Source organism: Neofelis nebulosa, chromosome 4 (assembly GCF_028018385.1).
Source record: "Neofelis nebulosa isolate mNeoNeb1 chromosome 4, mNeoNeb1.pri, whole genome shotgun sequence".
Classification (NCBI taxonomy): Eukaryota; Metazoa; Chordata; class Mammalia; order Carnivora; family Felidae; genus Neofelis; species Neofelis nebulosa.
Window position 1 is genome coordinate 111,131,219 of NC_080785.1, and position 11,703 is coordinate 111,142,921.

General features: G+C 62.7%; 1 protein-coding gene across 1 annotated transcript in view; it reads left to right on the plus strand.

The window, feature by feature from the left end:
* PLXNA1 (plexin A1) overlaps nucleotides 1–10,897 on the plus strand; it is a 49,378-nt gene extending 38,481 nt beyond the window's left edge. The window contains exons 24-32 of the mRNA XM_058725769.1: nucleotides 1,163–1,309; nucleotides 1,418–1,577; nucleotides 2,371–2,474; nucleotides 2,724–2,820; nucleotides 3,155–3,345; nucleotides 3,513–3,682; nucleotides 5,239–5,451; nucleotides 5,532–5,682; nucleotides 7,459–10,897. Coding sequence (XP_058581752.1) covers nucleotides 1,163–1,309; nucleotides 1,418–1,577; nucleotides 2,371–2,474; nucleotides 2,724–2,820; nucleotides 3,155–3,345; nucleotides 3,513–3,682; nucleotides 5,239–5,451; nucleotides 5,532–5,682; nucleotides 7,459–7,554 — 1,329 coding nt within the window. The 3' untranslated portion in view covers nucleotides 7,555–10,897. The remainder of the gene's footprint in view (nucleotides 1–1,162; nucleotides 1,310–1,417; nucleotides 1,578–2,370; nucleotides 2,475–2,723; nucleotides 2,821–3,154; nucleotides 3,346–3,512; nucleotides 3,683–5,238; nucleotides 5,452–5,531; nucleotides 5,683–7,458) is intronic.
* The last annotated feature ends 806 nt before the right edge of the window (nucleotides 10,898–11,703 follow it).

The following is an 11,703-nucleotide window of genomic DNA, read 5'->3' on the forward strand; positions in this document are numbered from 1 at the left end:
ACAGGACACTACAGGCAGACGGACCGGGCGGGGGGCCGGGTGCAGTCTGCGGGTGGTGCTTTGGGCTCGCAGGCTGGTGCTGCTTTGTGCAGGGGTGGGGATAAGGGTGTAATGAACAGAGGGAGAGGGAGGCCGGATCTACTTGGAGTGCTCCCCCTTCTGATTCACTGTGCACGTGAGGGAGCATGCTGAGCACGAGGAGTTGGCCCAGGGCCACAAGGGGGGAGGTGGCCACGCTGGGGCTACCCGCCCATACCCGTGGCAAGGAGGGGCACCCGAGACTGGCCCCAGGCTGCTTCTGTCCACAGTGAAGGCCTGAGGGAGGAATTTCTGGTTGTAGGAACGGGCAGGTGCAGAAGGTGGGGACACGCTTGGTTGGAGGAGTAGGAGGTGGCCTTGGTGGCTGTGGTGTGGGGAGCTCGAGGGCACGTGGTCAGAGGCAGGGGCAAAGCAGACTTCTGCCGAGTGCCGATGGACCACCTCAGGTTGTTTTGGCCGTGGACTCCGGGTCCCGCGGGGCCGGTGAGTTGCTGCTCTGGGTCAGTAAGTCTGCACCTGTGACCTCATTGGCCTTGTGTCCTCAAGTAGTGGAAGGAGGGGCAGTGGGCCCCGGACATCTGACACATCACTGTCAGACATAGCATTGTGTGGCATAGGGTCCACCAGGCCTCGGGCCGTGGGGGTGGGACTGGGAGCCTGGGCTCCATCCTGGGTGTGGTGCTGGCTGCCGCGGTCTGGCCCTGGTGAGTGGGGCTGGGGGCTGGCGTGTCAGTCCCACTGAGGCCTGGTGTGGGGGGAGGCTTCAGGGTGGAGTCGACTGGCCTCCGTCTTCTTTTGGCGGAAAGCCGGCTTGGCCACATGGTGTTCTTCTCCATGTGCTCCTGACCCTCGTGGCTGAGGCCCCATTAGAATTTTCGCTTTGAAGTTCTCAGGGGCAGCTGGGCTGTTGCTTAACTTATTTATTCTCTTGCACAGTCTTCACTGGGCTCTGGAGCCAGGGTTCCCCTTGCCTCCCAGAAAGAATTTGGAAACGTTGCTCGTTTCTCCTCGTGGGACGCGTGCTCACAAACGCACCAGAAGCGGGGGGCGGAAGGTGGGGGCAGGGGCAGGGGCAGGGGCGACGTGTCCTGGAAACCCCCTGATGCCCGTCCGCCTGCTACAGGAGTGTGCAGGAGAGCCCCTTTTCATGCTCTACTGCGCCATCAAGCAGCAGATGGAGAAGGGCCCCATCGACGCCATCACCGGTGAGGCCCGCTACTCCCTGAGCGAGGACAAGCTCATCCGGCAGCAGATCGACTACAAGACACTGGTGAGCGCGAGCCCAGCCTTCCCGTCCAGCCCCGGCCCCTCGGCGCGCCCCTGCGCGGCCTGTGCCAGGAGAGCTGGGGGTTGACACCGTGCCCCTCCCCGCCCGCAGACCCTGAACTGTGTGAACCCCGAGAACGAGAATGCTCCCGAAGTGCCAGTGAAGGGACTGAACTGTGACACCGTGACGCAGGTTAAGGAGAAGCTGCTGGACGCCGTGTACAAGGGCGTGCCCTACTCCCAGCGGCCAAAGGCTGGGGACATGGACCTGGGTGAGCCCTGGAGGGGCCCTGATGCTGGCTGGCAGCATGTGTCAAGGCGTGAGGCAGAGGGGCAGCACCGGGGGGTGTGTCTGGGGCCACAGGTAACAAGCCAGGCACTGGGTGCTGGTCTGGAGGGTGCTGGAGGCCATGGGGGGTGTTGAGGGAAGGGATGTGGTCTGGGCTGGGCTCTGGAAAGCTCCCAGCCAGGGTGGAGGGGTGAAAGCAGGAAGAACACTTCCGAGGCTGCTGCCCTATCCAGGGAGGGTTCCCATGTGCCGTAGGAGGCGGTGGGCTGTGGGAGCTGGGGCGGGGGCTCCGCCGGCTCATGAGCCAGACAGGTAGGGACAGCTGCAGCGCTAGAAGGGCCAGAGGAGGAAGGGGAGGGCCAGGGCCAGGGAGCCCCACAGTTGCTGTGGCTGAGAGGCTAAGGGGTGGGGCGCCACATTGGCCTTAAATGCCCGGCTGAGCTCTGGGCCTAGAGCTCTGGAAGGCAGGGCGTACCACGGGGGGAGGGGCAGCCGAAACAGGTAGAGGGCTGCCAGAGGGGGCATGGGCGGCAGCAGGGATGCGGGGGTTAACCGCAGGGGTGCGTGCCTCCTGTTTGGAGCCCAGATGGGAGCTGCCTGGAGGGAGGGAGGGGCCTCGTCTCTCCCTTATTCTGCCCTTGGAGGCCTCTCACTCAGTGTCCTCAGGAAGCTCTGCCCCGCCAAGGCCTGGCCTTCCCGCTGTGACAGGAGGGAGCAGTTGGGTGGGTGGCCCCTGCCCAGGTGGCCCGCCCCTCCAGCGCTCACCTTCCCCGCAGAGTGGCGCCAGGGCCGTATGGCACGCATCATCCTGCAGGACGAGGACGTTACCACCAAGATCGACAATGACTGGAAGAGGCTGAACACTCTGGCTCACTACCAGGTGATCCTCTGGCCACAGCTGGGGCCTGTCCCCTTGGGGGCCCGGGGCAGTGTCCAGGCCTCTTGGGCTATGGGTGGCAGACCTCTCGGGGACGAGGAGAGAGGCCCCACACGGCCCTGGAGAGGCACTAGTAGGGAAACTGAGGTTCAGAATGTGTTAGGTGATTGGCCTCCAGGCACGGAGCCAGCAAGAGGGTGTCATCTGGGCCCCCGAGGGTGTGTCACACATCTCCTGGCCCTCTGCCTGCAGGTGACGGACGGGTCCTCAGTGGCGCTGGTGCCCAAGCAGACGTCCGCCTACAACATCTCCAACTCATCCACCTTCACTAAGTCCCTCAGCAGATACGGTGAGTGACGGGGACACTGGGCAGGGCCTGCAGATCTGAGTGGGACGCCTCCCCCGTGCTCCCTGCTGCAGGCTGGGAGGGGGTTTTGTCATGGCTTGTCACTTGGACATGGCCTTTCCCGCAAATTTGGAGGCTGACTCTCCCCAGTTGGCACATCGTGGCACATCTGTCCCCCAGCAACCCAGGGAGGTGGGTCTGTTGACTGCACTTTTCAGATGAGGAAACTGAGGCTCAGACAGGGGAGCTGCCTGGCCTGAGGCCACCCAGCTGGCACCAGGGCGAGCACGGGTGCTAGACGTGGCGAGGCTCCCAATGATAGGCACGGTGTCCGCAGAGAGCATGCTGCGCACGGCCAGCAGCCCCGACAGCCTCCGCTCACGCACGCCCATGATCACGCCCGACCTGGAGAGCGGCACCAAGCTGTGGCACCTGGTGAAGAATCATGACCACCTAGACCAGCGGGAGGGCGACCGAGGCAGCAAGATGGTCTCGGAGATCTACTTGACGCGGCTGCTGGCCACCAAAGTAGGCCTGCTGGCTGGGGGTGGGGACGCGGGGACAGCCAGGCCCAGGCCTCAGAAAGCCAAGCCCAGAGCAAAGCCCTCATCCTTGCCCTAGCCCAGGGGTTGTGGCCGGCTGCCCCAGCCACCTTGGCGGCCCCCCTGGAGCTCTGTGCCCTCGCTTGCATACAGGGCACGCTGCAGAAGTTTGTGGATGACCTGTTCGAGACCATCTTCAGCACGGCGCACCGGGGCTCGGCCCTGCCGCTGGCCATCAAGTACATGTTCGACTTCCTGGACGAGCAGGCCGACCAGCACCAGATCCACGACTCGGATGTGCGCCACACCTGGAAGAGCAACTGGTGCGTTCTGGGGATGGGGTTGGTGGGTCCCAGGGCAGAGGCTGCCGCGAGCAGGAGCGTGAGCTCTAGGGCGCAGCCAGGCAGGGCTGGCGGCTGCGGGGCTGTGGGAGGCTGTTCCCCAGGGGCCGGGATGTAGGAGAGAGGCCCCCTGGGGGCACTGCCTGTGAGCTGAGGCCAGCTGCTCTTCGGGTGGGCCTTCCTGACTCACCCCTCCTGGGGGTGTCTGTGGCCTCCCCCACCCAGGGTCTGGGCACATCCCCTGCTCCGACTTGCAGGACCTGCCTTAGGCATGGGCGTTGGACATGCGCGTGTGTTTTCATGCGTGTGTATTCATGTGTGTTGGGATGTGCTTGGCTGTGTGCAGGTGTGTGAGTGTGGGCTGCTGTGTGAGAAGCAGGCGCGGCGGAATGGGCCCACACTGGCCGGCTGCGGGGCGGATATGACAGTGAGAGCAAAGCACCCTTGAAGCTCTCACCCCTTCCTCCCCGGGGCCAGCGGCCACCGTCCTGTCTGGATGTTGTCTTTCTGAGCCTGACCGTGTGCCCTCCGCACCATTTGCCCTGTCTTCAGAGAAGCTCCTGTGCCTTTGGCCTCTGGCATCTTCCTCCCTTGTCGTCTGGTGATCTCAGCCCCTCCTGACACTTTGGCCTCTACGTGCTGCTGCTTCCCTAGCCTGGGATGCAGCCCGGTCCTTGTTGGGGCCCACTCTGGGCCTCCAGCTCCTGCCTGCCTCCCCTGTGCTCCTTGAGGGGTTCCACGGGGCGCTGGGGAAGAGGCAGTGCCGTATAGATCTGCATTGTCCGGGGAATTTCCTGCGATGATGCGATGTTCTAGATCTCTGCTGTCCAGAGCAGTGGCTGGCAGCCATGTGTGGCTACTGAGCATTTGACACAAGACTAGTACACAAAACAGGGAGTTTTAGGTTCACTTAATTCTATTTAATTAAACAGCCACACTAGTGGCTATTGGTTTCCTAGCCGATGGCTGTCTTAGAGGTGGCATTTTAGATGAAGAGGTCAGCTGTCTGTGGGGCTGGGTCCCCTGGATCCCTTCCTGGTCTTGCTTCCAGGGCGCATCTGGGTAGGAGCAGGGATGAGCCAGCCCAGGGGTGTCCCTGCCTTGGGGGTGAGCCTGTCCGGGTGTGAGCCAGCCCAGCAGTGTGCCTGCACAGGTGTGTGCATACCTGGGGGTGAGCCAGCCTGGGTGTGTGTGACCCCTGCAGTCGTGCAGGCCTAGGAGGACCCTGTGCAGGCCATGCACAGCGGGCACCCGAGGGTGAGGGAGCCCCTCTGGGTCTGTATGTCTCACCTACATGTGCCTGTGTGGAGGGGACTATCCTCCAGGAGGCACCGAGTGGTGGGGACGCACAGCCCTTGCTCACTGAGAGTCCTGGCTTTCTGTGGGCCTCAGTTGTCCCATCTGCGAGGAAGTCCATGGCCACCATGAAGGTCAGAGCCAGGAGGGCTGTGGGACCTCTGGCTGGCCCCTTCTCTGGGCCATCCGGAAGGGGTGCTGAGGCCCTGTTTGACCACGCGCCTGGGCCTGCCTGCCCGCAGCCTGCCCCTGCGCTTCTGGGTGAACGTGATCAAGAACCCACAGTTCGTGTTCGACATCCACAAGAGCAGCATCACAGACGCCTGCTTGTCTGTGGTGGCCCAGACCTTCATGGACTCCTGCTCCACGTCTGAGCACAAGCTGGGCAAGGACTCACCCTCTAACAAACTGCTCTACGCCAAGGACATCCCCAACTACAAGAGCTGGGTGGAGAGGTGAGTCGGGCGCCGGGGCGCCAGGCAGGTGGGCGAGGGGCTGGGACCCAGCTCATGGCCCGCCCTGCCGCCCCTTGTAGGTACTACGCTGACATCGCCAAGATGCCCGCCATCAGCGACCAGGACATGAGCGCCTACCTGGCCGAGCAGTCGCGGCTACACCTGAGCCAGTTCAACAGCATGAGCGCCTTGCACGAGATCTATTCCTACATCACCAAGTACAAGGACGAGGTGAGCGTGTGCACTCGCCCTCACCCACAGCCACCTGTTCCACACCCGCCTGGCCCAGACCCCTGCCAGGCTCCCACCCTGAGGTCCTTTGGGCCACCCCTGCCCCGCTGGCCCCTCCCCAGGTATCAGGACTGACCAGGTGCTTTTCCTTTCCATTCTGGACCCCAACCAGCCACCTCACTCGCTGGGGCAGGAAGGGAATGTCGTTATGACTCCGTTCCAGGCCTCAGGGTCGGGCTGGGCTGCAGTAGGTCAGGGATTGTGTGGTCGGTGTGGGGCGTGGGGGAGCGCATGGCAGTGTCTTTCCAAAGTGGAGACTGTGGGTCAGTGCAGGACCGTTCCCTGAGGGGCCGTTAGGAGGTTTATCGGCTGCCTCCAGGGCAGGGCACCAGGCCTTTCCTCAACCTTTAATACCTTCCTTGCTGACCTGGAGTGAGGCCTCAGGAGGTGTCCTTGGCATCTGTGCAGAGCTGGGGCTCCCTGAGCCGCTGGAGGAGGGAGGATGGACTTACAGACTGGATTGGATGATGCACACAGGGCTGGAGAGGCAGGATGGGCATGGCCAATGCCAGGACCCTAAGGCCAGAGTAGGCCCTGCTGCAGGACCGCAGAGGCCATGAGGCCCAATCAGAGCCAGCCCTAGAGGAGGGGTAGGGAAGGCTCAGGCAGGGTTTGTCACTGGGTGTGCAGACCTCGAGGAACTTGGGCTGTTCCCTGAGTGAGATGGGCCATCAAGGTTTAGAGCCATGACTGGACCACCAGATGCCAGAGGATGGGAGGCGGGGGCCAGCGGGGGCTGTGGCTGTGCTGCCAGGCCCACTCGGTTCGGGGGCTGGGCCTTCCCCATCTGACAGGCTGTGGGCCTGATTTCAGACCTGCAGCCCAGTGATGGGAAGCGGGGCAGGCTGCAGGAGGCACGGGTCTGAGGGGCGAGGGGTCCAGCTATTCAAGTTTGAGGGGCAGAGGACCTGAGAGCAGGAGTGTCAGGGTCTAGGCCAGGGTGTGGGGTCAGCAACTGAGGGAAGGACCTTGGCCTGTGAATGGAGGAGGTGGCCCCAGAGGTGAGTCCAGAGCCCGGAGGGGACGGGTAGGGCCCTGGGACAGAGAGGCAGGGACAGGCTGTGGGCAGGTGGCCCAGCGCCAAGGAGGATGAGTTGCGGACTGAAGCCCGCCTTCCTTCGGCCCTCGAGGGAAAGCGGAGGGAAGCTAGCAGTCCTCTCCGAGGAGCTCTGCTGTAACGGGGTGCAGAGGGACAGGCGGTAGTTGGAGGGGGCCAGGTGCAGGGAGGTGGCTGCAAGGCTGCGTGCCGCTCGGCTGCTGGCCTGCCTGACGCAGGAGTGCGGGCAGAGGGCCCGACGAGAGCCCGGTGCTGCTTCTCCCGGCCGAGCTGGGGTGCAGAGCAGGCTGTGTGGGGGTGGTGTCTGTGCCCCGGGAGGCCAGGCCCTGCTGTGACAGACAGATGAGGACGCCACACCAAGAGGACTCAAAGGGCTGGCTGTGAGTAAGCCTTGTGTGGCGTTGGTGTTTCGGGGATCCAGAGTAGGAATGGCAACCCGGGGGCCTCATTCTCCACGCCGGGATCCTGGGGGGTCTAGGCTCAACCCAGGCCTCTTAGCCGAGGACGGAGCGGCTGGAACCTGGCACTGGCTCCAGAGACCCCGCCGGTCACGACTGTGTGACATGCTCCCTGGGCACCCTCCAAGCTTCCGTGTACCCCACCCCCTGCGAGCAGGCGGCCCCAGCCAGGCCCGCTGACGCCCCTGCCCCCCTCTGCAGATCCTGACGGCCCTGGAGAAGGACGAGCAGGCACGGCGGCAGCGGCTCCGGAGCAAGCTGGAGCAGGTGGTGGACACGATGGCCCTGAGCAGCTGAGACACTAGGCCATCAGCACCCAGTGGGAGTTGAGCGAGAGGGCCCGCGGGGACGGCCTCCGTCCGGCAGCCAGAGCTGGGAGGCCCCGGAGGCAGCCTCGCCCCCACTGTGCCAAGTGCCGGTGCACTCAGGGCCAGCGTGCAGCCCAGTGTCCTCCCGGCCCTCCCCCTCCTCCTCCTGCCTGGCGGGGGTCCCAGTGCTTCTCGGTGTGGGTGACCGTGCCTGTAGCACCTTCTGTGCCCGGAACTGCTCGCCGCAGGGCTGGGGGAGACTGGGTGTGACCCCTGGCTTTTGGGAGAAGAGGGTAACTGCCGGGGACCTGGGGGTAAGGCTGGAGCCCTCCAGGAAGGGGTAGCCAGCCTGGTCTGTCTCCTTGAGGCCGTGCTGCCCAGGTCAGAGGGCCGGGACGGGGGGCCAGGAGGGCGTCAGCCGCTCCCGGCTTCCCAGGCGGAGCGCGAGGCCCAGGGCCTGACGGCAGCCCAGGGGAAGGCCAAGTGGCCAGGGCCCAGCCGAGGAGAGTTCAAGTCGTCCGCCCGTCGTGCTGCCCACCTGCCACGTCCAGCACCTCCACACTCGCTGCTGCCCCACCGCCACCTCCGATTCACCGCGTGCTGTCCGCGGCCGCGGCCGAGGCCGGAGCGCCACGTCCACCTCGCCCAGAGAGGCCCCAGCTCCCTCCTATGGAGGGGCTGCAGAATGGTTCCCTCGAAGCCCCCAGGCGGCTTCCAGAAGGACTTGGTGACTCCTCTCCTGTCCTCAGGGCTGTGCCTCTGGGAGCCACTGGGGCCTGGGGCTCCGGGTCCTGAGCGCAGGTTCCCATTATTTATTCCCCCACCTCACCGCTCCCAGCACCCACCCCTGGGCGGGCCGTGCTCTCCGACTGTGCAGGTCTTGGGAGCAGCCCCCGAGCACCCTCCTCCCTTCCGCCCTCTCTGTGTCCCCTGCTCTCCACTCCACCTTCAGCGGCTTCCAGTCTGGTGTCTCTGAGCGTGCGGGCCCCTCAAGAGCGGTGGGACACCTGGGGACTTGGTTTATGTAGGAGGAATAAAGAAACCCTGCTGTACTCTGCGCGGGCGGCCATGGCTGTGGCAGGGCCCCTGCGGGTAGAACGCAGTGACCAGAGGGCCTGGAGGTCGGCTCTGCCCACCCTGCCCTCAGTGAGCAAGAAAGAACAAATTTTTAATTAAAAAAAACAAAAAACAAAAAAAACCCTGTACATATATATATATCTATATATATGTGGCTCTAGCCTCAGTCTCCAGCCCCAGTGGGGTCCTGTATAGTTAACTGGAGAAGGAGAAATTTTACGATGTAGAATAAGGAAATTAAGGCGGTGGGAAAGCAATACCAAATGGTCGTGGAGAAAGTGGCCAGGGTTTCCCTGACTGGAGCCCCCCACCCAGGCCTCTGCCCCTCGACCTGTGGGTCATCCTGTTTTCGTTTTGTTGTGAGGAGGAGAGAACTTCTCGCTGGCCCCTCGAGAGCGTCCAGGGCGCGGGGCCGCGGATTCCTGCATGACTGTGCTAGCGTTTAGTCTGACTTGATCTTTTTAAAACTGCAAGTGTTGAATACTAGAGGTTGTTAGGCCCTTTTTTTATGTTTTTTAATTAAGCAGTCACTTGTGAAAGCGAACGAGCGGCCCGGCCCCTTTTCAATTCACTTTTTCGACGGTACTAAAGATTCCCACGGACTTTAAGGGACAGCTAACTGTGGCCGGCCCCGCGCCCACGGGCTGCCCGTCTTGGGGTCCCCCCCTCCTAAGCAGCGTGAGCCACACCTTGGAGATCAGGTCGGGGGCCTCCCCGTCTCGTCAGGGAGCTGCATGAAATCCGAGCACAGGAAGCTCCCGGAACAGGGCAGATGGGGGTCTTACGGGCACTGGGCAGGGCTCCCGCCTCCCGCTGCCATGGGTGCCCCAGTGGAGCTCAGGTTGGCCCCTGTCCCTGGCACAGCCAAGCTGAGGACAGGCCGTCTAGAGATCAGGCTGTCTTCTGGTAGCCGCTTTCCTTGACCTGGATTCTCGTCCTTGGGTGCACCCCTGCCTCCCCTCTGGTGTAGCCTGGCCATGCCTGGGGGCAAGCCTCTGTCCCCACCCCACCCCCGAAAGTCTTCCCAGGGTGCCAGCTTCTACTTGAAGCCCCCGTTCTTCCAGTTCTGTGAGGGTCAGGTTGGGACTGCTCAGCCCCTGTGACCCCCCTCCCACTCTTCAGAATCCAGTTCTAGCCCCTTCCCCCACCCTCCCTGGTCCCCGCAGAGCTGAGCCTCTGTGCCTGCCTCTGGGAGGCTACAGGTTCCAGGGCGGTGCCCTCCTTGTGGCCTAGTCACCTGAACGGTGGGCGGGCAGGGCAGCGGTGGCCGAGGAAGGCGCAAGCACTTTAGCAGTCCGTGTTTACATGCGAGCCCCTGGCGCTGATCCTGCCGTGCCCTCACCGGTGCGGCAGGCCCCGAACCTACCTTCCCGCCGGGTCTGCAGTCAGACCCCATGTTCTCCCCGTCACTACTCCCAACTCTGTAGCACCCCACTGGCACCTGTGCATGGACTCCTGCCAGGGGCTCCGACCCCAACACGGGCATGAGGACCTGGCAGGAGCCTGGAATTGGAGCCCTGCTCTGCGTGGCGAGGGTGGTTGCCTTTGTCCCAAAGGCCCTGCTGCAGCCCGGGGCTTGGGCGATCCAGGCCACGGTGTGGGGTGCAAGGGCTCCCAGCTTGTCCCAGACACTGCTGCTATCGCCTGCCCTGCTACCGCCACTCCTCACCCCCTCTTCGCCCCCCCCCCCCCCGCCCGCCCTTCCCTGCTCTGCACCATCTCAGGAGTGTCCAGGATAGTTCACACCTCGGTCTGGGAGCCTGGTCCCTCCATATACCTCGAGCTTGCCCTGTACTTCCTGACCCAGGGCCCGAGGAGCCGGGGTGGGGGCTGTGGAAGCGGGACCTGGGGCGCCTGAGACCAAGGGCCCTGAACATCCCTCCCACCCTCCCTACTTTGGCCTCGCTGAGAGCACCCCCACCCCGGTTCCCCAGTTCTGGATCTGATGGCTCACGTCGTTGGTGCTACACAAGCTAGAATAGATATATTTAGAGAGAGAGACAGATATTTTTAAGACGAAGCCCACAATTAGCTGTCCTTTAACGCCACAGAGCCCCCACCCAAAAGAAGAGCGATCACTCGGCCGGCCTGAGCCGCCCCTCAGCCACTGTTCTCCAGCAGGAGCAGCATGGCCGACCGGGCGCTCGGCCCGCGGACTGTGTAAATATACGGCTGTTTCCTATTTTACTGTTCTTCAGATTTAGTACTTGTAAATACACACACACATTAAGGAGAGATTAAACATTTTTGCTAAATCTCTCGGCTCTGCGTGTTCCTTGCTGGGAGGGGTTTGGGGCAGGTCCCACACCTGAGCAGCATTGGCCGGTCGAGGCGAGACCCTTGCCTGCCAAGCTGGGGCTCGCGGAGGCGTGGCGGCATCAGCCGGGCCAGGCCTTGGAGGTTTGGTGCTCTGGGGCGGGATCCCGTGCTTGGTTGTTTGGAGGCACTTTGGAACTATCAGCCGACCCTGAAAAACACCAAAGCCCAAGCCCCTCAGTTCCCACTGGGACTCCACCGTGCCCTCAGTGAGTAAGAAAGAACAAATTTTTAATTAAAAAAAAAAAATAAATATATATATATATATATATATATATATATATATATATATATATCAGTCTCCAGCCCCAGCAGGGTCCTGTATAGTTGAGGAGGAGAAATGTTACAAATGTAGAATAAGGAAATTAAGGCAGTGGGAAAAAGCAATGCTGCCACTGGGGCCCACACAGCACAGAGTCCTGGACTCACGTGCAGCCCAGAGCTGTTCCCCAGGGGCCTTGTCACCACGCAGATTCTGCTGCCCAGAGCCAGGAGTGGCCTGGGTGCTCCAGTGACCTCAGGCCCCTTCCTGGGACAGGAAGGGCCTGGGGCTGTGCTTACCAGACGTTCTCAGCCGGGAGCATGCTTTGTGGGGAGCCCTGTGGCTGAGGAACCCCGCGGGAAATGTTGGCTGCCTTCGCAGCACAGACTAGCACAGACTAGCGCATTCCGTCCCCTGAAAACTGTGGCAAATACTTTTCGGGCGAAAAAGGTGTCAGTGTAACCTCCGCCAGCATGTGGCTCT